This window comes from Rhincodon typus, chromosome 10, assembly GCF_021869965.1.
Source record: "Rhincodon typus isolate 14 chromosome 10, sRhiTyp1.1, whole genome shotgun sequence".
Lineage (NCBI taxonomy): Eukaryota > Metazoa > Chordata > Chondrichthyes > Orectolobiformes > Rhincodontidae > Rhincodon > Rhincodon typus.
The window spans coordinates 25,159,182-25,183,585 of record NC_063341.1 but is presented as its reverse complement, the minus strand read 5'-3'; the positions used below and the strand labels follow the sequence as shown (position 1 = coordinate 25,183,585).

The window sequence follows — 24,404 nt, the reverse complement described above, 5'->3', positions numbered from 1 at the left end:
GAGTGTGTAACAACATCTCTGAATATGTTGACTACAAAACATCCAGAAATCTAAAGGTTGCTGACCAAACTGCACTGTTTCACACTTAGCTTCCTGTAAACAGGTCCCTGTTAATCTTCCTTTGCTGTATTTGTGGATAGACACAGAATATAGACTCTTGTCTGTCTAAGTTTAAGAAACCTTTTGAAAACATGCTAACTGATAAGTATAGACAGCTAACCTCCTTAGAATTGAAAACTAATGATTACAAATGCAGAGTTTTGTTCCTTTATGTTTTAATTGTTATTGGGTTTGTAAAAAGAAGTATCTTTATTTTGCAACGCTGATTTTAGTCTGTTTTCTTGCTCGCACTCAATCTAATCTTTCTTTCCCTCTATTTCTCTTTCTGTACCTCATATGCCATTGAATTCATCCACTCTAATTTACAATTCCTTCACAATCCCTTAATTTTACAATATTTCAATCTGATTAGTTAAGAGAAAACACGCTGCTGTTCATTTAGGTCCCTGATGCCCACTTTTCCTCATTCAGCATTATAAACATATACCTTCAATGTCTAAAAACCTGACTGTATACGAGTAACACTAATTAACAATGTTAGACACTCTACGACAATAAATCATATCTCAATATCTTGAAAATAAATCTTTGTATCCCACACCACCTGCAGCTTGCAACTAGAAGTAGCTAACATTTAATATTATTGCCAGACCTCTGTATAAAGATATTTAATACATGAATTTTCTTAACTGATTCTTTGATCAAATCTTCATACTCACCATTTCAGGAAAATTTTCTGATTTTTAGGTTATAGGGAAAGAGATTACAATCAATGAAATCAAAATGACAACTGCAGAAATACAATTACAGGTTAATAGAAAACAATTCAACAAATTTACTTTGGATACTCTCCTGACATTATTGTTATTGTTTCTCCCTAAACAAGCTGAAGCAAGATTCAGAAATATTAAGATGCCTGTAGGTTTCATTCATGGTACTGCACAGGAATCGCAATTCATTCAGCACTCTCAAATTTACCACTGCATTCTTACTTCTACTTGATTTGATGTTTTCATTGATTTTACAGCATTCACATGAGCATAGTGAATGCTCCCAACATAGTCGTATCAGAACAAGACATAATGGGATTATCAAAGTAAAATGGTAACAACTATTTGAAAAAAATTTTTCATTAGTTATTTTGTTTATTCAGGATTCTACAATCAATGCAAAGCCATTCACTAACAATGATTGCAAAAGCACACTCACAGAAAAGAAAAAAAATGTGTAGAAAGGATGTCTGCACTGGATACTAATTTTCTGATTTACCTTTAAAGCACTTCCATCATCAGAAACAGTAAGCCCCTGCTTTTTGAGCAGAGGTTTTCCATCTTTTAGCCAGCTGAGAGTTGGAGGGGGGATTGCATTACTTTGACACGTCAGCACAATACCTTGGTTGATGATGACGGAGGCATTTTGTTCTTCTCCCATGATATTTGGTGGAACTGAAAAAAAAGTTACATTACTCTTTGCATTGCATTCATACTCTTGTTATATAGTCTAGATATTAATTAATCTTCAGTATTGATCTACAGGAATAAAATGCCACACTTTTATCTTGTGCTTAATAAAACTGAGTTAAAGGCACCAAAATCAGCTGTAGAAAGAAGCTTCAGTGTATAGTATGTTGATGCATTTCTGAATAGACACCTGGCTAGCATGTTTCTAACATTAAATATTTTGCATGTTTGCAATAGGAAAGAAGTAATAAATGTTTATTCACTCAAATACTACTCTATAAATTATAAAACATCATTATTACACAAAGATGAGAAATATTGACTCGAGTGGGGTGGGTGGGACCAGAAAAAAGTGACATATGTTTCTGGATCCAACAGCATGTCTGTTTCCTATTAGTCACACAAGGACAATCATTGATCAGCAGAGATTTTAAAGCTGTTTCTCCTCGCCTTCATTGGAATGAATATCTCAAAATGCATCATTCTGAAGAGATTAAATAAAATGAAATGAACAAAATAGAAATAAAATGCATAGTCATTTTTAGAATAAATGACTTTTTTTATAGCTGTCTTGGAGAAAACTAACGTTATTGCAGATGTGGAAAACAGCATTCATCTCACTGCCTCATATGCTTCACTTATAAAAGTGCAAAATTCGAGCTTTATACTTTTCATAGCTGAATTTCAGTTAGAAAGTCTGCACACAAATTCAGAAAAACTCATTCACTCAGTTCCTCCGAAATTAAAATTATTTAGTTTGAATCATTAGATAAAACAGTAAAACAACCTAATATAGAGTCTATCCCATATAATTTGAAGAGGTGGTAATTCACGGGTTAAGGATAAGGTTGCTTGCTTTTGAGCTGTAGGTTTCAACAAATAAAATGATCACCAGACCTAATAAATCTAAGTTTTTCTTTGTCAAATCTTATTTGATAACACTCATGTAAATTACTTTGAAATGGTTTAGTAAACTAAACTTGCTATATAAATGTAAGCTATTGTTTCTGAGAATAAATATGAGACAAGCTGATTCAGCTCATGTTGTGATTCAAATCAATATTCCCTAAGACCTAATGGCCAGACAATAATCTGAAAGGCGGCCATACATAAGTCAGCCTCTTTAAATTATGTGTCTGCTTGTCAAGATAAACAATTTTGAAGAGCTATTCACACAGATAAATCACCCACACTCTCCAAGAAAAAAGGAGCCAGTGTTGCTTCAGTTTCATATTAAAGACCAATTCAAATTACACATTGATACTTTACAAATATGTTTTCCAAGCCAACATCCTTCCTGTTAATCTTTATTTTGTTTTTCCTCGTATTTTTCCCCTTTGTTTTCATATCTTTGAGGTTAATAATCACCATGACAGAAAGATAGAACATTTCTGGTACAGCAGAAAGCCATTCAGCCTGCCAAAGATTGTAATTGTAATTGCAATTGCAGATTCCTCCACAACTGGTGCTGGTAAAGGTCTGCGCTCAAAGAGCTAGAAGTACCATTTGAGTAGGATCTGCCAATGTAAGCATTTCCTTCTCAACAGAAGCAGAGCCTTTTAGTGTTACATGTTTATTAAGTAGTTTGGGCGATGAAAAATTAAAATTAAAATGGCTTGCAATAGTGGCTAATCCTGCAGTTATACTAACAAGTATTACAATTGCCACAGCCTAGTACTGATTAGATGACAATATTAAGTCCATTAAATATTTATTAGAAATAACTATCTTTTCATGGTGAAGGTTCAAAACATTCTTAAAGTATTCAAATAATGGATTCAACCAAGATATGTTAAAGGAGCCTACAAATAAATCTGTAAAACATGTTCCAGTTTTTGGTAAGAAAATACTTCCTGAAGTAAATTAATGCTTCTTTATACTGCAAGCAACTTACGTGAAGTAAAACAAAGTATCAGAAGGCTCAAAGGATAACTGCATTCTAGATTTGTTAGCAAAAATAAAGACAGCTATTGACTCAGAGTTCTAACAGCTGGCAATGCATCTCACGTTGGCCATATTAATCAATATGCTCTTCTAAGTATTATTCAGAACTGAACAAGCAAACTCTGGTTGCACTGAATGTGCTTGCTAGACATCTAAACTATAGCTGTGTGAAGCTATCAGAATTTTTTGAGATTTCAAAATATATTTACAATGACAATGGCAAGTCATGTTTTATTAGTAATCCCAAACAACTTCACCCTTTGAGGGCCTGAAATGCTGAATCAGAATACAAAAAGCATCACCAACATTTACACGTCTGCCTTCAGTATGAGTCGAAGCAGTGAAAAATTTTTCAAAAAAAAACATGCTGAATTATAAAAAGATCAAATTCTTTGTCTAAGTTATTTTCCTTTTCGAGTAAACTCATATGGCAAATGAGAGCAAAGAGAATTGTGTAGGGAGAAAACATTTTAAAATGAAATTGGCTGTCATAAATGTATCTGTTTAGCTTCAATTTCATCAAATCATACATAATAATTACAGGGGCTCAACAAGGTAGATGCAGGAAGGGTGTTTCTGCTGTCTGGGGTCTAGACCCAAGTGACAGTCTCAAATAAGGAGCAGGCCATTTAGAGCTAGATGAAGAGGAATTTCTTCACGTAAAGGTTGGAGAACCTTTGGAATTCTCTATGCAAATAGGGCCATGGAGGATCAGGCATATGCGAGGTATGTTCAGGACTGAGTTTGGTAGATAACTAGAATAACAAGTCAGTAAGGATATAGAAACAGTGCAGGAAAATAGCATTGAGGTAAAAGGTCAACCATGATCTGGTTGAATGACAGAAAAGGCTCAGGGAGTCAAATCACTTACTCTTGCTCCTATTTTCCTACATACCATTTCAAACAAAAATTATGTTTTAATTATTCAATTAACATACTACCAGTCAGCAGCACATATTAGACCATAACCATATTACATAGTGGATGATTTAAACACGTGAATCTGATATCAGGAGCAACAACGGATCATGTACATAACATAAAACAAAGATTGCAGATGCTGGAGATCTGAATATCTTCAATATATGTTGCATTGACATTTAGTCACCAAGTCACTGTGACATCTCAGGTGCTACATTTTTATGGTATGAACTGGTTTCAATCAGCTGAGATCATGAATTCAATTATGGACATTCAACTGCCCGCCCTCCCTCCCATTCATTAATTTGGCAAACTGGTTAGCTTTATCTCAACCAGGTTCATGCAATATAGCCAAGATATCTATTTCCCCAATGGCAAACTTTTGGTTTATTCAGCTAAAGTGTTCTAAACAACCCTAATGGTTCTACTAAGTCATTTCTAGTGTTAGAGATTTGTAGGATACAAGGAGATTGAGATAACATGGCACTATTTGAGTTAATGTTAAGATTTGCATAATGTTGATGTATGAAAAATGAATTATGTACATTCTGTTCTTTTTAAGTCAGTATGAAACTGTGTAATTTTAAAAGGCTTTCTGTGTGAAATATATTCTCAATTTATATGTCTTTACCTCCAACTGCTTCCATGGAATCTGGAGCAGGTTCAAACAAGTTCAATGGAATTTTGGCTCATGTTGGGAACAGGTGACAAAAAAAAACTTGTTCACACTCTAGCCGTTATTCAACTTGGATCAGGAGGGTCCCAAATGCATATGCCTGCTCACTTCATCCTTACTGCTGCCTTCATTCAGTGTACGTCGTTTGAAGTATTAGGCTACCAGTTCACCAGATGGACTGCTTTTTGTTTGCTACTAAAGCCCAATTTCCTCTTGATATTTACAACAGGCAAGTGCAGAACAAACTTCAGTTCTATATCCAGACGCAGACGGGCTTACAATCGGTAATGTTTTCAGAACCACCATTTGCACAAAATGTTTCCGTACAAGCAGTAACAGATGTGTATTTGCAGCTGGAACGCAAACAGGATGATGGGGTGAGTACTCAAAATATTGATGGGCATGTCATTAGCCTAAGAAAGTGAAAGCTTAGGTTTCCTTGTTAGTAAGAGCTGTAATTTCTCTGACATTTCAACATTGCATATATCCTCGGTAAAAGCTGTTCTACATGGTATTTCCAGATTCCTGTTTGCACTTGAACCTTATAAGTGAGTTAACATTCCCCATTTTCAGCAGTACTGGGTCTCCCTCCATTTTGCCTATGTAATTTCTAACAACATACCATCTCCAGTGAAAAATTTGAGAGTGTAAGATCGTTCCTACACAGACTTCCACACATCATGAGAGTTTAGAGGCTGCAACTACTGAACCAACTTAAAGACAAAATGAAGTAGAATTGTTAAGAAATCTGGATTGAAAGGCTAGATCTGAGATGAAACAAGACTCACCAATCCCCAACTCTCCTCAGAGGCTGAGAAAACCTAACAGGAAAAGAAAACCTCCTGCTAGACTTTATTCGAAGAACTTGCTTGGCTAGCCATCCAAGACATAGATCATGATTTAGAAAGGACATGTTCTTGCGTGTTTGAGTGCAAATTTCTTCCCTACTACATAGCAAGCCATCAATATGGAGTACTACCGATGTGATTTGTGTACTATTGGATCTGCATTAGTCCTCAGGCAACCTTGACCAACAACACAGATTACTGTTTACCTTTGAACATCAGTCATAATGTCATAATCAAACCCTGCCAGGTACGTTGCCCATATTTGCATTCTCTTAGCTACAAGTATTCATAAATCTTTGTATGGGCCCAATAAAGCTGTTAACATTTTACTATCTGTAGTGAGTGGGTAATTGTAGTCATATAAATGCAAGTAAAACTTGTTCAGTGCAAACCTAATGGCCAATGTTTCATATTCAATCTGAAGATATTTCCGATGTCTTTGATAACACTCCTTACACACGTGATATTAGTGTTTCATCTCCTTGGGGAAAGGCACATAAAAGTCATATTCCTCCTTTGAAAGGACTTGCACCAGTAGCAATCATTATTGACAGTCCTGTGTCAAAACATGTCAACAATCTGTCGCATCTAAGTTTTAAAAATTTGTTTATGGGATTTGAGAGTCACTGGCTAGACCAGCCTTTATTGTTGATCCCTAGTTGCCTTGGAAGTGGTGGTAAGCTGTCCTTTCGAACTACTGCTATTCTTCTGGTGTAGGGGCTTCCAAGATAGGCTCCTACAAATTACTGCACGTGTTCAGTTATTTCATGTTGAGTGTTTCTCGCATTTTTTTGTTTTGTGATGATGTTCTCACAATAATTCAGGGTGATTCCACCTCTAATATGGTATAAGCTACAGGAACACACAATAATTTTGCCATAATTTGCTTTCTATGCTTGAAGATTTAGACAGGCTAATTGCTTCAGAGTGCTTTTTCTCATATTTATTCCAAAGCCCTCAGGTTGAGCAGCAATTTATGAAAAAAAGACACTGGAGAGTAAATTCCAAGATAGAAACAAGAGCCATCAGGTCTGAAGGAGAGATTTGGATAAGCTTTGCATTTACAGGCAGTTCCTGGGTCGCAAATTGGCTCCATTCCCAAATCTGTTCACAAGTCGATTTGTGTGCAAGTTGGAACATAATGCAGGACAATATGAAGCAGCTGTTTGTAAGTACAGGAAATGTTCATATGTTGGATATTTAAAATTAGACCTATATGGAGTTGCTTTTGTAAGTAGGATATTCATAAGTTGGAAAACACTTGTATATGGATATTCGAATTTTGGTCCGGTTTAGGTTTGCAAAATGTTTTGCACTTTATCTGTGGTATAGACTCCTGTGCCTGCTAACCTACATTGGTTTGCCATCAAGCAAATGCTTTGATTTTAAAATCTCGTCCTCATTTACAAATCCATCCTTGCCTCAACTGTGTGATAATTGCTCCACCATTAGTGGCTTTACCTTCAACTATTTACCTTTCTGCCTCTTTACCTTGCTTTCATCCTTTAAGACACTTTAAAACAAACTTCTTTGATGAAGCTTTTGATTGTTTGACCTTAGAGGTCCTTATGCAATCCCCAGTGTCATACTTTGTTTTAATACAATGGGAAGGATCAAGAAATGCTTCTTTAGTGATCTGAAAATGCACATGTTGCATGGCTGATGTGAACTACTCAAATAAATAGGAAATAGATGCCTATCAGTTGTGATCATGTGATGGTGCTATTGTTGGAAAGCCTGAAACATTCTCAGTTGGATTACTACTTTCTGGTGTACAGGTTATCGAATCAGCTTAAACACTTCCTCCCAGAAAACACGTGAAAAGTATTAGAAAAACAAGGGAAAGGTGAGTAATAATATTACCATGAACTCTGAGATCAATGTCCTGTTGCTGTTCTCCTGCAGCATTTAGTGCTACACATGTGTATTTGCCAGTATCACTGATCTGAGCATTGGTGATGGCGAGGACTCGACCTCTGGATTGAACCTGCATGGAAGATATCCGCAGTACTTTAGAGAATATGTATGAGAGGGTTCACTTCACAAGTCATTTTGAAATTGAAAAGACTTTACACATAAAAAAATGGGAAATGTAAACCTGTTGGTACCTTTGCTCCTTGTTTCTAAGCGTTAATTCTAAAACAAAGAAGAGGTAAACATTTTGTGTCGGAAAATTCACATGCAGTTCAAATAATAACAATAAGCAGTGGGCTGTGATTGGCCTCTTCGGAAACATTTTGAAGTTGTGGCTGGTAGTAGTGTGTCCCAGGATACTTGCTCTAATAGATTTTGTGGAATCCAAAGATATTTCAGTTTCAGGCTCATTTGAATCCAGTTGGTGAGGTGTTTTATGAGCTGGTAGTTCATTGGGGAGGAGGGCTGGAAATAGGAGGGGGAAGTGGGGGTAGCAGGCTGTCTTCTTTTCCAATGTTGAATCACCCTCCCCAATCTCTTGACATCACAGAAGCAGATCTGCACTCTGTCACAGTAGAGGGGATCCTTTACAAAATGATGCATCCCATCTTTCTATAGATATCACAGCTAAAGTAGGAAAGACACACAGGGTAGGCAATTCAAAAGAATGCACTTCCCTTTTTAAGTGAAAGGAAAGCTATTAGAGAAAGTAACATTACATTTGGACTGTGTACAGCTCACTAGTAATGTGAGAAGTTTGTCAGCTATGGACCCCGATAGATCAAAAATGACATAGTCTACATCCTGCCTAGAACACTTTTAACTATGTTCGTGGTGTGTAGAATGCATTGCCCACCTATCCTTCAAGAGCTACAAAAGGGCCAAAAGAACAGTCTGTCAGTCATCTGAAAAAAAGGATGACTGCTGTTAGAAAATGCTGTCAACAGAGATGACAGGAAGCCTAGAGATACACCGTTAACCATGATAATTTAATTTTTCACGTTTAAGGCTGTAAGTCACAAAAATACTGTTACCTGAAGCTGAGAGATTGTAAATGATACTTTTATATCAATATTCTGTTTTAACGTGAGAATTTATTTTAATTTGTTGCTGTTGTCCACCAATTAAATCACTGTGTTATGATTGTTTTTCTTTCATCGTTTCCTTCTTGCTCTTCTAGCTTCGGATAGAATTCAGTGTTGGTAATTTGTGTCTTCCCCTCTGGGAGGCCTGGGACTACAACACGGTAAATAAAAATCTCTCATCAGCACAGTACTGGACTTCCTGTTAGACGACGTTACCAATAAGGAGGTTATCGCCCATGGAGTTGCCAATCAGAAGCTGACAGCTCTCCCTTAAAGACACAGCCATTTGGTGTAATGGGCACAGCTGGTCACACGCTGGGGCCTTCATCAGGAATCCCTACAGCAAGGCAAACAAGATGGAATGGAGGTTGAGAGGAGTGAGTTGCTGATGAGGTGAGGCAGGCTAGAGGGGCTAAATGCAAAGTGGTTCTTAGCAGGAAATCCTCTTTATCTGATGACGTGCCCCTCAATTGGGCATGAACAATCTGTGAATGAGGAATCCTTGTCGGGGACTGGCAAACCTGACAGGTTTTTTTTGGTGGTTTTCGGGAGGCACAGGAGACTTGGTGAGAGCCCTGTTAAATCCCCGTGGGCTCAGGGTTAATTAATTAGATTCAAATGGATGATTAACGAGCCTGATTGTTTTTCTGCCACCAACAGACAGGTTTCCTCCCATCAGACCCTTCCTGTCATACCCTTCACCAGCTGGGGAGTCAGATATTCAGCCTGCTGTGCAGCTCTCCCAGGCCGCCCACTATCCAATAATTAACTGAGGCCCTAGGACCTCTTGTATCTGTCTAATCAGAAAATAATTAAATTTTCCATTGTAAAATGTTACAGGATCTGCAAAAATAACTACATTCAACGAAATACTAAACTTCACACTGCGTTAATAACGCTACAAGTAAGATGTCGAAGTGGCCTTTTAAAATAGTTAGAATGAAAGCAACTTTTGTCTGCCATCCAAATGGGCAGTTAAAAGGCCAAATGGCCAGTTAAAAGGCAAAATGGGTGGCCAGTAATTTAAAATCATTGGGGTACCTCATTGTGTTTACTGGAGCTAAGACTTATATGATACCAACATCAGGGTGCCTGCAAATGACAGGACCGCTTATCCACTTAAAATAGAGTGGGAGGCTGGTTAATAATGCAAAATGGGTCCCATGATGGTGGTGGAAAATCAGTTACAATCTTCAGATCTAAATAGATGGAGGATGAACTACATACGGGTTGACCATTTGTACCAGATTTTGAGTGACCTAACTAACCATCATTCTTTAGAAATACCTTTAGTGGCCATGTAAGAAAACGTGAGAATAAGAAAATTATTTTTTTGTTAGTGTTCCCAAGAAGGAACGGATGCACTCCTGTTCCCAAAATACTCCAGTCTACTGTTGGCTTTTGATGCCACCGCCACCACCCCCATACCTCCCCTCCTCCCTGAACAGTTTATGTGACCTGCTGCCTGGTCCAGCAGAGAAGTCAGATAATTTCTTGTCTTCTCACAACTGAATTCTGCAATGGATTGTCTATTCTATAAGGTGATGAGATTCAGGAACAAAATGGCTCAGGGTATAAGCTGGTATCAACAGGTCGTGACCTTATGTCTTTCTAGGCCAAAGTCAAAGGTGAGTTCCTGTAACACTGACTGCAAAAGGATATCATAAGGGTATCATAACTTAATCTATTCCCACCAGAGCTCCAACACAGGTAATTTTCGACAGTTAGAAAGGAAACCCAGATGGACCTTTGTGCTTTCTAGCCCAATGATGGTAAGGCCAACCATTCATTCTTTAATGGTGCTATCAAGCAGAGATTAAGTATTCAGTAGTGCATTGGACAATTAATTGAGTAGATGTTATGTGCAAAGGTATGGGAAAAGAGCAGGAGATTGTCAGTAGGTGATGATACTCATTTTATGAGCTGTGCAGGCACGATAGGCCACAAAGCCTCCTTCTGTGCCATAAATCTTTTGTGATCCTGTGATTAACCGTGGTCCTTGGACCTCTTGTATTTGTCTAATCAGAAAGTAATTAAATCTTCCATTATTAAACTTTACAGGAACAGCAAAAATAATTACATTCAACAACATATGTAAACCCAGATGCAAAATATTTGATTCTTTGATAATGTCAATTTAGTCTCCAACTGTAGCATTGCGGGTTTGGGAACTGAAGAGGGTAAGGAATGGTCCACCATAATCACATACAACCCTAGACACTTTTTAAAAAAATATACTGTAATTTCCTAATAAAACACTGGCAGCAATAACAATGCAGAGAAAATAATTATTTCAAATAAATGATAGTACATCTGTATTTAAATTCTCTTTGGCTCGCTAGTCACCCTTTTGTTTGTAGTCAGAAGGATATAAATTGAAATTCCACCCCAGGCCTTGAATACATCAATCTATACTTTACTATGGTTTAAATTTTCCCAGCTCTGTGGAGATGGTGGGCTAGGTGACTGACTGACAACTCTCCAATGCTGTCCTATCTAAAGTCAACATTCCCAGGGCTGGGCCACCACTTTACAGGATCAGGGGGCTATAATGCTCTCACAGGTCTGTGAGTGGCGACAGGCCCTTTACTTGAAGGATCACTCCTCCAGACTTGTTCCTAGGATGGCTGGTCTGTCATACAAAGACAGAAAGGACAAATTGGGTTTAATGTCCTCTAGAGTTTTGAAGAACGAGAAGTGGTCTCATTGAAGCTTAGAAAATAGGATTGGTACAGTAGATACAGGTAAGATGTTTTCCCTGAGTTGGGAATATAGAATTAGGGGGCACAATTTAAAAATAAGGAGGATGCCACTTAGACTCATAGAGCTATACAGCATGGAAACAGACTCTTTGGGCCAACTTATCCACGCCGACCAGATATCCCAGCTAAATCTAGTACTCTTTGCCAGCATTTAGCCCGGATCACTCTAAACCGTTCCTATTCATATACCTATCCAGATGCCTTTTAAATGCTGTAATTGTACTAGCCTCCACCATTTCCCCTGGCAGCTCATTCCATATACACACCATCTTCTGTGTGAAAAAGAACCCTTTCAAGCTTCACAACATCTTTCCTATAGCGGGGAGACCAGGCTTAGATTCGAGATAAGAAGAAATTCTTTTAATCAGAGGGCTGTGAACCTTTGGAATTCTCTACAGAAGACTATGGATGCTCAGTTTCAGCCACAGTCTGATTGATTGGCGGGGTAGGCTCAATGGGCTGAGTGGCCTACACCTGTTCCCATGAAAGAGGAGGCATTAATGAGTGCCTTCACTTTGAGATGTCTCCTATCTCTGTCTTCTCCGTGAGCACTCACCTCTCCAGGTGGTGCTGCCATCCTCACATTGTGAGAGGCTGTCTTTTGGGCCTCATGATACCCTGACCAACTACCATCCTTATTTGGATGGCAAATACTGAGGCAGTCAATTGGGAGGCCACCTCATGTTAAATTTCCCTGACCAATGCACTTGATATCTTGACAAGACTCAGAACCCACTTTTAATCCTAATGTTGTGGCCCCAATGCCCTTTGGAAAATTCAGTCCAACGACACGACACCAAAGGAAAGCTTCACTGTTGACGGTGCCAACTTTGATGCTGTGTTTGCTCGTTTATAAAAAATATCTTGAGACATTTTCAAAGAAAATTTTTCAGAGTTCCAACATCCCTTACCAATTTCAAAAAATGCAGATTGGGTGATCATTTATCATGTTTGCTCTTTAAGCGGTCTTGCACTTTGCAAATTGGTTATTGAAATTGCCTGCAAGTGTAACCACATTCTAAAAATAATTTATTGGCTGAGAAGCAATTTGATGCAGCTTAAGAACAAGAAAGATGCTGTATAAAGGCAATATGTACCCTTCCTTACAGGAAGAAAGTCTGTTAAGCTTGATACAATCATGAAAAGCTTCAAAGTAATGTCGAGTTTAATACAACGAATTAATAGTACCTGAATACCATCGGAAAAACTGGAGACAGGGCTGCCATCTTTCAGCCATGTTAAGCTTGGTACTGGGATGCCCCTGGCCTCACATTCCAGTCTAACAGGGTTATTGACCACTACTGTCATCATGTCACTGCTGCCAATGATTGTTGGAGGAACTACAAAGTAAAATGATCAATGTGTGAACAAAAATGCATTCAAAATTTTGAAATGTAATTTGCTTTGTGTTGATTATGACATCATACCAGTTAACTTTGCTGCACGTTGTCTATTTTTATTATGCAGCAGTTCAGTATCCATTTTAAGCTGTAATGGAACTGGCTAAATCTGTCAACAAAATGCACTGCAACCAATTTTAAAGCACTTTGAACTATTTGGTTTATCTGTGTTGTTAAGCATTGGTCTTTCAATAATATTCCCAAAAGCACATCTTATTTCTGGGCTTTGTGGTGCTGAATGGCTGCTGTTTGCTTTGATAATACTTTCAAAATTAATTGGGAGTAGTTATAACTGTGTAATGGTAAATTGGCATCCTGTGACACAGTGTCAAAATTGCCATCACTGTATATAAAATGCATTGAAATATTTTGAAATAATGTACTTGATGATTTTTCAGGTACATCTTTTAAGACAGAAAAATTACACTTTTGATGCACTCAAACTGATTTCACAGAGGGATACTACTCGGCTCCAGTTATTGATAATATTACCATGATAATCATGACATGATCATTGAATAGTCCTGTCCTTAATTATTATTCAATTTCTAATCTACCCATTTAAATTCAATGTAAAATGACTAAATTACAGCATGCTAAAACTCTGACTTTGTGCAAAGAATGTATTCAGTGAGCAGTTTTTCAACCTTCTAATGTAAAATTGGGATTTAAGCATTTACAATTTAAATTCAAATTGCCCATTGCTTCCACGAAGAACTGTTCCATTTACTTTATTACTTATGATAGATACGCAAGTTATAAAGTTTTCATTATTTTAATAGGTATAATGCATATTATACATCTTAACACAGAAGGATATACTACAATTAATACTCATATATCAACTGAACTTTCAGCTTAACTTCATGAATTCCTAAAGTCTAACTTACAAAATTACTCACCATAAATCTTCAAATCGTAGAATATCTCAGCAGAGCCTGCTAAATTGACAGCTGCACATTTGTACATGCCCCTGTCTGCTACTTGAGCACTGGCAATCTGCAGGAGCTGACCTCGATTCAGTATGGAAGCTGCCATGCTCATGCTGATTGGCTGGTTATCTTTGTACCATGTCAAAGCTAGCGTTCAGAAAAATAAAGAATTTTTTTAGAATAAACTCTTGTTACTTTACAGTCTAAAATCATGACTGATTCGATATCTCAAATGTATGGAACAAAATTTCCAATCAAGAACAGGGATTTTATGTGGCTCCACTGGATTATTTTGCAAAGTGGAGGGCAAAAGTCTGGTGAGGTTGCAGTAGATTGACATGCGTGTCACCTTCCCATCATGACTGGAATTCTACCAGCACAGGTAAAGTGGTAGTTGGTCCTCTAGTCCCCGGGATAGTTGACGCAGTTAAGTCTCTAATTCAGCTCATTTCAGGGTTCTGTCAATTGCTGTTTGTGTTTTACAACTGGTAGGTGGGCATAGTCATGTGGTGAGATGGTCAGGTATATTCTGACATCCATTCTGCGGCTCAGTAGAGGGACCTTCCTCTCTGGTACCATGTGGCCGGGGCCACCCCCTTGGAAAGAACTCTCCTGGCCTCAAACAATGGTTCTTCTAAATGGGGCTTTCCCAAATAGCTTTGTTGCGCCCAACCGACTTAATCCCATCTCTGCCCTTCGTCCATTGTGACTACATCAGTGCACGTTGAAGCCTGGATGTAGCCACAAAAGTGCTCCTGGTGACTGAACAGCTGTGAGCCATCTGATAGGCCAGCAGGCCTTGGTGGTAGGATACAATTGTTTTAAATGATCTGACTCCAAACTGTTAGCTGTTAATTATCTGCTACATCGAACCTGCTGTGGCAGGGCTATCCCCAACTTTCTACATGGTGTAGGACCACCAAACTGTAAAGTTCTGACAAGGTATAAAACTTCTTGTTTCAGTTGCACTCATTCCCCATAATTTCTCTCACATCATAAATTCTAATTAACTAAATATCTTACAAACTTATATTTAAGCTCCATAATATTCAGCTATCTTAACTACATCCATTTGTGGTGCTCAAATTGACCAATGGTTCACAATATCAGCCAAATTTGTTGATCTGTATTCCCACCAATCTTCAATTTTATCCCCCTTAACCCCCCTCTTCTGAAGTTGCTGGGACACATTTCTATGGGCAATGGTGCTATCAGTGGCAACTCATATATAAGACAAAGAGACCAGTATAAGTGGGACCCTTTAACTAAGCATCTGTTTTCCCATAAAACAAATATTAAAATAAAGGCAGGCAGTAAAATGTGAACACATCAGACACAACAATCAACCATATGCCACTTACTCCACTGGCCAAGGAAGTAGTCAGCAAATAGCTGCAGAGTTTCTCAGGCCTACCTGGTATTGGATTTCCTGATGCTTTGCATTTCAATTCTATTGGATTCCTAACAATCACTGTTTCATTTAGAATTAGGCCTCCATCTTCAATTTTCGGTGGTTCTACAAACACAAATAAAGTAGATTCTCATGGATAATGGTTCAGAAGAACTCGCTGCCACATGAGATTGTTGAAGCATTGATGCAGTTAAAGGGAGGCTTGATGCACAGTTGAACAAGAAGAGAACAGAGCAATTATGAGAGAAGGAGTACTATAATGAGAAGAAGCTAGTGTGGAGTATAAACACCAACCTGGACCAGATCTGGATCAGGAATGACCTAATTCTGTGCTGTGGTTCCTATGAAATTTTACACGAAGATATTAAATTATCTGGTATTTTTCCTTGCAAAGACTTCTCAAATCTAATGTTTTTCACAGCTAATTTTCTTTTTAATGGGATTATATAAAAACTCTCAGTCTTCTTGGATATTTTCTGGGGTTCAGTGATGCTGGACACTCCCATAAGTGATCCCTGCATCCTTTCTTCAGTGTTCATCCATTCTATGTATTTTGATGCATTATAACCCAAGATGGGAACATCCCTTGAGATCTGAATTAGACATGGACCCAGAATTTGCTAGGGAAATAACAGCAAACCTGCTGCTAATGGATGCTGCTATTAAAATGGAAAAGAATACTAATTTTTGGCAAAGAAGAGATACACTGTCAGAACAACGAAATGCTGGCAATTTGTCGTGCATACAGCTTTGAGCTGAAGAGGGAGGAAAGAATCTAATGAATGGGGCATGGTGTGGCTTTCCCTACTCCGGCAAATTCTGGACTGCTAGTATATTTCAGCATGTTTGCAGGTGATCTAAAAACACTAAAAACAAGACATGTTGTAAATTGTTAAGTTGCTTCAGTTTAAAAATTGCAAGTGAATGTGTAAGAATCTTTTCATAGTCAAAATTCAAATTACTTCATCTAGTCTTATATCCACCTTTCAAACCCCATAAATATATTTAAAAAGCATGCAATTGTGCTCTGGGCAGTGTGTTTGGGATAAAATACAATATTGTACCAATGTGCTTCCCAGTTTGCTGTAGTGATATGACGTATACCATGTGGTGCTTACTGGGGGCATCCATCCTGCAGCCAATTTCAATAAAATCACAGGACAAAGCTGAATGTTGTCTTGAGTGCTCTTAACATGTTGTCAGAAGTAGAGCATACACAAGAATGTTCAGAGTTATGAAAGCTGCTTCAAATAACTGAAAGAAATGAAAATGAACAAAGAAGCAAGCCACTGTTGAAACAATTGGCAAGACAATAGCTGCAACTATTTTTTACTCTCAGTGCTAGTTGTAATGAAAGCTGATTTGAAGCAGAACTGACAAACTTTTCTGTGATTGTGGGCAATCATATACTGTTGGGGATACAACAAAAAGAAAAGAAGGCAAGTCCAGTATACGGAAAGTAGTGTTTTCACTTCAAGAAGCCTGATCACTTTGCACACAAGTGTTTGGCTAGATGAAAGCACAGAAAGCATGTATAGATGGCCACTATAGAGAGTCAGCCAATGATTCTGACAAATCACTCTCTTGTTTGTGACTGTTGGAATGATGACTGCAGAAGGAGAATATCAAATCAATGTCAGATTGATGCCAATGTGTCATGCAACATCATGACCTTGTGCAAAGTGACTCAACATGGCAATTGAAAAATGAAGCCCTCGAAATTAAGGTTGAGGCTATATGATGGTACCATACTCACACCAAGAAGACAGATTAATCAGAATCCAATGCAACAGTCAGTAAAAAGACCAGAAGTTCCAGATCACAGACGTCAAGCAAAGCCAAACATCTCAGTTCGAGCAAGTCTAAAGCTCGAACCGGTAACGGTCAACATGTCAAAATAGATTTGTAATATTTTACAGCACATTAAACTATTGACTGCAGAATTGAAATTATGGACTTATAGAATCTTATAGAGGACTGGATGACATGGTCTGTGGTGAAAGAAGTGGCAGAATTGGGTGAGATGTCCAGGAAGGTGTATCTTGAAATGGAGATCATCTCACTCCATCCTTTATCCGGCAGTGTGTTTTGCCAATCAATACTGATTGATCGTTGATGATGGCTCAAAATGTTTAATTAATATTCTTGTTGCAATCTGACCACATTTCCAACATTCTAGACATTGTGAAAACCCGACATGGAATTTAGAGTGGTTGCATAGCAGGCTGAATTCGCCACATGCTCCAATGAGTCCATATTGGATACTGATCACCAAAATCTCAGGGCACACTCCATGTGCACTAGCCATACCCATCCCTACCTCTGCAGACATTGGCATCTGATATGTGCTAGCCTTGAAGAACCTTCATGGTACATTTGCAGTCCACTTACAGATTGCTTCTGTACTTCAAGGCTACATGGGCAACTATAATTTGGAATGCAGCTGCAGGGTCACTGCGCTCAGGACATTGACTCTGCTCGTAGACCAGATCAGACTGCATCTCTAGGCTCCTTGATCACTATCAGAGCATTCGCACACTGAGCCAGCTTGGTGGTGACTGCATCCTTGTTGTGCCTTTTTGTGCTTTATCCCCTCATGCAGTGATACTGGGTTCATGTTGCTACTGTCCTGCCATGTCACTTAACCCTGATACAAAGTAGAAAGTTAGCAGGCTTCACTTAAGTCAAGGGGGATGGCCTTTTCTCATGGAATACTGGCACAGTAAGTCAACAGCAGCCTCCAATACCAGGCACTTAAGAGATGAGGAGCTGAATGACAGGCCATACAACATCAGTGTTAACTCTTTCTGCCTTACCAGAGTTACTATAAGTGTGAGGTATAGGAGAGAAGAACTCTATCTAGTCGTTATGCTAGTGGAGTGGAGCATTTCACTGACCTCCTTTGTACAATGCTCTCTCCTTCAGACAGCTTTAATGTTACCACTAGAGGTGGTGACCTCTAACCACGCTAGCATTGCCTGGCGTAACTGCCTCCATTACTGGTCTTGGGGAAGAGGATGTTCCAACTATGCACCATCCTGTCCAGCAGGAGCTCCAGCAAAAATTTCCTTTTCTCAGCCGTCTCTCCTCAGTCCTCAATAACAAGCAGGGCAGCTGCCAGCACTCCTCCAGGCATGCAGTGGGCTTTCAAAGATGGCACTGATGCAAGAGATGTTGGTCTTGGGGCAAATAGTCCATTGGTGGCAAGTTGTTCAGGGAACAGATCGGAAATAAATTGGATGTGATACATGCCATGGGGTGGGAGTGGCAAATTTGGTAAGATTTGGTATGGAAACTTACTCAGCCTTGTGGTTAAAACCCCTTTAACAAGCTCAATGCAACTTGCACTTGGTTATAGAACGGTAAAATTCAGCCTGATGTGTTTACAGGTTTAGGATTTCAGGATATGGCAAGGGAAGTCCAGTTTCCCACAAGGCCAGCCCAGAAGATGAGGTAGAAGAGAAAGGAATAATGAAGAAAGTGATGTGTCCAACAGAATGGGTTAGCAGCATGATAGCTGTGAAACAATCTGGAAAACTGAGATTTCGCATCAGTCCAAAGGATCCATTTAAAGCCCTAAAGAGATCTCAGTATTGCTTGCCAAACATCAAAGAAATGTTGCCACAACTTGCATTTGATGTGAAAGATGGTTACTGGATGAAAGCAATAGCTTTCTATTTACATTCTAGATGCTTTTCAGGAGGTAAAGATAGTTACGCATGCTGTTTGATATTTCCAAGACACCAGAGGAATACGAATGCAGTCACCATGAGATAAATGGTAATCTTCCTGGAGTAGAAAGTATAGTGGGTGATTTTCTTGTCTATGGATGTGGAGACACAATGGAAGAAGCTACTGCCAACTACAATCACAATCTAGTGCGACTGTTAGACACAGCTCGCTTGAAGGTGAACATGGAAAAACTGTATTTGAAGATGTCTGGTCCCAAATCCCAAAAAGGTTAGAGTTGTAGCTAACAGATATAAATGCAATGCTGGATTCATCAACTACTTAGCAGAATTCTTGGGCAATTTGTCTTTGGAGCATGAACTATTGTGTCAACTCACTGACAAGGACCTATAATGGGATTAGGGCACAACACAAGAAGCAGCATTCGCTAAAATCAAGCAACTTGTGAAGGTTGCACTAGCACTGAAATGATAGTCACCTTGCAGTGTGTCATCAGCAAGACAGGACTTGGAGGAACCTTAATGCAACAAGAACAACTGGTTGTATTTGCATCTCGGATGTTAATACAAATAATACATGTTCACATTGAGAAAGCGTGCAATTCCATTGTCTTTGCCTGTGAACATTTTCATCAATATCTACTTGAAAGAGATAAAGCAAGTAAGCGGAGCTGAGTCCACAAAAAGATCAGCCATGATCTTATTGAATCGCAGAGGAGGCTCCAGGGGCCAGATGGCCTACTCCTGCTCCTGTTTATGTTCTTATTAACGTTACAGTCAAGACCAACTGGAAGATCTTCAAAGCCATTCCCTCAAACCACTACTAATTGCTCCAAGTGCATGCAAAGAATGTTGCTCCAATTACAGAGGTACCATCTGGACATGCAATACAAGCAAGAGAAACAGATGTACTTTGTTGACATGTTGTCAATAGCAGTGGTTTCTTAAGAAAATGAAGATGCTATAATAATGTTTGAAATTTTCTTCTTCCAATGAGAAGCAGCAACTGAACGTGTTTGAGATTTAATCAACCCAGCAGAGACACTGAAAATCTAACAGACAGGTAGCTTGTTCAAATCGAGCAAACCACCTAACAAGATACAATGATCCAAGTGTTGCAAGAAGTAGTGATGAAATGACGACCTGAAACCATCAAGGACACAATTATTGCTAAACGAGAATATTGAACATGTAGAGACGAACCGACAGCCCAAGACAAGCATATTGTACACAGGGAATAGAGTCATTATCCTCAAGTAGTTGAGAGGAGTGGTGCTAAAGTACACCCACGCAAGCCACCAAGGAATTGAGTCAAGTCTGAGTAGGAAGGAAATGGGATCTATCGGCCAAACATAAGTAATAAGATCAAGGACCACATCATCCAATGCAATGCTTGTAATGAGTACCAAGCTAAGCAAGTTACAGAACCACTGACGACACATAACATCCAGACAGACAGGATGTAGCTAGGAGTGGACCTCTTCACTCCCACAGGAACTGATTATCTTGTCACTGACTACTACAATTCTGACTACTGAAAGATAGAACAGCTGACTTCAACCACTACCAGTGAAACTGTAGAGTGATGAAAGCACACTTCAGCCATTACGGAATTCCCAGCATTGTGATGAATGAAAATGGCCCTCAGTTCACAAGCGAAGAATTCAGGCACTTCATAATAGATTGGGAAATTCAACACCATACATCATCTCCACCCTATTCCCAGTCAAACGGAAAGGCTGAGGTGACTGAAAATTGCCAAATGAATAATAAAAAAAACCCAACAAATCCAGCACAGCACAGATGTATGCAATGCAATCCTGGAATGGAGAAGTACATGCTGAAGGCATGGAAAGGAGCCCAATACAATGACTGACATCATTCCCAAGTATAGGAATGAGTGACAGAATCAAGGTGAAATGGCAGAAAGCTGATTTCATTTCAACAGCACTACCATGCCACTGCCAGAATTCATCATTGGAGAACCAGTCAGGGTGCAAAACTTAGGATGACTCTTGTTGAGAGCATCAAACTGCAACACTCGGGACCTCCCTACAACAGTTGCAACCTCAATTATGTGTGGTGGAAGTGAATAACATACTGTCACAACCACAGTCGCACACAGGAGAAGCTGTTCCTCGACTGCAGGGGGCACTGATCAGGGAGAGGCAAATACACCATCTGCACAGGCAACAGAATGACCATCAATCCCAGTGGTCCACAGCATTCCAATGAAGGAAATGGAAAAACAACAGGTCACAACAAATAACACAAGAAGAACACTCCCCAGGGAAGGAACATCAGTCAGATGAATAACTAACAATAATGTGCACACACACACACATAAGAAATCAGTACAATTTAAATGCTAATGCATGAGAACAATTGTATACATACTGTGTAACTTGATTAATTGAAAATGTAATTGCTAATGCATATAATTTTTCTTAGTTTTTAGTATGGAAGGGGAATATTTGGGATAAAATGCAATACTGTACCAATATGTCTGGTGATTTGCCATAGTCACGTGAGCTTTACAATGAAGCACCGACTGGGAACATCCACCTTGCAGCCAGTTTCAGTAATATCATGTTCATGTAAGATTGATGTCTTGAGAGCTCATAACTGAGAGTGAACTACATTTGATCTTCGAGATGGTGATAACTGCCGATGTTGGAGTCTGAGATAACACTGTGTGGAACTGGAGCAACATAGCAGGCCAGGCAGCATCAGAGGAGCAGGAAAGCAGGCGTTCTGAAGAAGGGTCCCGACTCTAAGGGTCAGCGTTCCTGCTCCTCTGACGCTGCCTGGCCTGCTGTGTTGCTCCAGCTCCACTCTATATTTGATCTTTATCCATTTTATAATTGGAAGAGTACAAAGTTTAAATGGTCTTTCAGACTAAGGACCAGACATTGTAAATGTTTAGGTCTTTCTTGCCTCCCTTTCAACAAGTTGTTCCAAATAATCCATATTTACCTTCGTCCACATCCTCCTGGACAGGTAGTTTGCAGATGACCTCCTACTCCCACTGTCTTGTCTATCTCCTGGCCTCACCAACCAAGTCTGCCATTTGATTGGACTCCAATTTACCTTATTTATTCTCCAGGTTTAAACTGAATTAAACATCTTAGTTGAAGGGATACATGAGCAGCAACTTTCTACAAACTACTCTGTCAAGCTTTGATATGGCTGCTGGGTTTTGAAATAAACTTAATTCCACTGGAGTTGGCCTTTATTTTAAGAATGTTACTCAGACTTAAATGACCAACGTTTTTTCTGGGTGTAATTGTCAAAAATTACAAAATGTTCCAAGGATTAAATAAGAATCATAAAATATGTTGCTCAAGGCCATATGTCAGTAAATAAACTGTCACCCTTGATAAATATGGTTAAATCTCCATTAGACACACTTCTAATACCGACTATTCCATTACATGCTGAAGTTTTGTAAGATGAAACATATTTGTAACAAAATTTAATTTACCTTTGACCGTACTTCAAATTCCATCACATAACAACTTGCATTTACAAACAGACTTCAGTGCAGTAAATTCTTTCAAGATGCTTCACAGGAATAGAACTAAACACTGAGCTCCTTAAAGAAGAACAGACAACTGGAGAGGCTTAGCACCCAAACTGCCAGTGATTAAAACTGAGAATGCACAAGAAGCCAGACTTGGAGGAGTAGAGATCTTATAGAGCTATAGGAGATTACAGATAGGTATAGGACACCTCCAGTGGAGTGTTGGAAAACTGTGCAACCATGTCTCTCATTTTATACCATTCCTCAATTTTTCCCAGGACTGATGTACTTCCTGTATTATTCAGCTACCTGCATATGCCTTTTTAAGAGATGCTAGCTTTAATACAGTGCAAACGAGCTAAAATTAATCCAAAGTTGTTATGACTTTGCGCCCCCTATGGATTTTAGGACCTGGTCAGTACTGAATTGCACGCAGAAATCATTCTAATTAGAAGGCAGCATTATATTGGTGCACTGTTTATGCAGATAGTACAGGATAATTAAAATTATACTTATACAAATAAATTTTTTGTTTTTTTTTTAAAGAAATAAGGACTTACCATGTACATAGAGTCTGATGTGCTGCTGTGCTTCCCCAGCTGAATTAGTTGCCACACAGGAATACTGGCCAGCATCTTCCAGCAAGGCATTCACAATCTGCAGCACGCGACCTGCAGACTCCAGCTACAAAGATACAGTGATATGCTAGAACATTATGAACAAGTTACAGGTACTGCAGGTTTTGTTTATAATGAACATTTTTTATTTTAAAAATCCCTGGTTTTAAACTACTTCCACATTTTAGCCCTTCCCTCAGATCAAGTCACCCAAAATTAATCCATCTTGCCTCAGTTATGGAAACAAAAGATATTTCACTCCCAGCTTGAATTGCAAAGCATTGGAAGGCATGATGCTTGAAATTTTGTAAGGAAAAGATAATGATTAAGTGTTTTTAATGCCCATTTTGAATTTTAAGGGAACTTTCACCCAGAGAGCAACAAAGCAAAAAAGTATTAAATCAAAAGCAGGAATAGCTAAAATTATGGGGTGATTTTGGTCCACCTCAGCTGATGGGACCTAATAAGTTTGGCTTTACCACACTGAAAGTTTGAGTCTCCACTGAGTTCAACAAAGCGAAAACTATTGATTTTAATGAAGTGTAAAGCCCGATGGAAAACAGGTGATCAATCAGGCTCTGTAAAATTTCTTGCAGGTGAATTGGATGAATCCTAAATCTGTAAGTTCTACAGGAGTACACAGAGGAGGTTGAAATGTCTTTTCATGTGGAAGAACATGGAGGGGCGGAACCCCACCCATCATTACTCTCAACTGACTTCAACAAAAGTAAGACCAGTGCAAAGCCTGTACTGTACTCAGTCCAGCCAGTGCTCCTACTTATGGGTTAGGTTAAAATTGCTTCCCAATTGGCTTCTTTACATTGAAAGAAGAAAGGATGGTTTAAAGGCTGGTTAAAATGGAATAAAAAGTATAGAAAGTTAATTCCAGAAGGTTAATTTGCTACATAAAGGAAAGTTGGGATAGATAAAATCTGCTGACTGTTGTCAGAATGCTATACAAGAATAAAGTACTCAACAAAAGGAACAAATTTTGGCTAGAATAACTGAAGAAAGATTGAAAGGATGATTTAGAATAGGTTAAAAATGTTCCTAATGTTTATTACACATGTATCTTGTGATCATTTCAGGGTGGAGATTGTTGAGAAAAAGAATGAAAACAATTAATTGTTTTTCAATTAACTGAGGCCTTCCATTCATCTGA

The 24,404-nt window shown here is 38.7% G+C and overlaps 1 protein-coding gene across 1 annotated transcript in view; it reads right to left on the bottom strand.

Moving 5' to 3' along the window:
• hmcn1 (hemicentin 1) overlaps nt 1–24,404 on the bottom strand; it is a 578,667-nt gene that overhangs the window by 221,644 nt on the left and 332,619 nt on the right. The window contains exons 35-40 of the mRNA XM_048602072.1: nt 23,186–23,309; nt 15,417–15,518; nt 13,973–14,149; nt 12,859–13,010; nt 7,773–7,896; nt 1,330–1,505 (exon numbers count right to left, since the gene is read on the bottom strand). Of these exons, the coding sequence (XP_048458029.1) occupies nt 1,330–1,505; nt 7,773–7,896; nt 12,859–13,010; nt 13,973–14,149; nt 15,417–15,518; nt 23,186–23,309 (855 nt within the window). The remainder of the gene's footprint in view (nt 1–1,329; nt 1,506–7,772; nt 7,897–12,858; nt 13,011–13,972; nt 14,150–15,416; nt 15,519–23,185; nt 23,310–24,404) is intronic.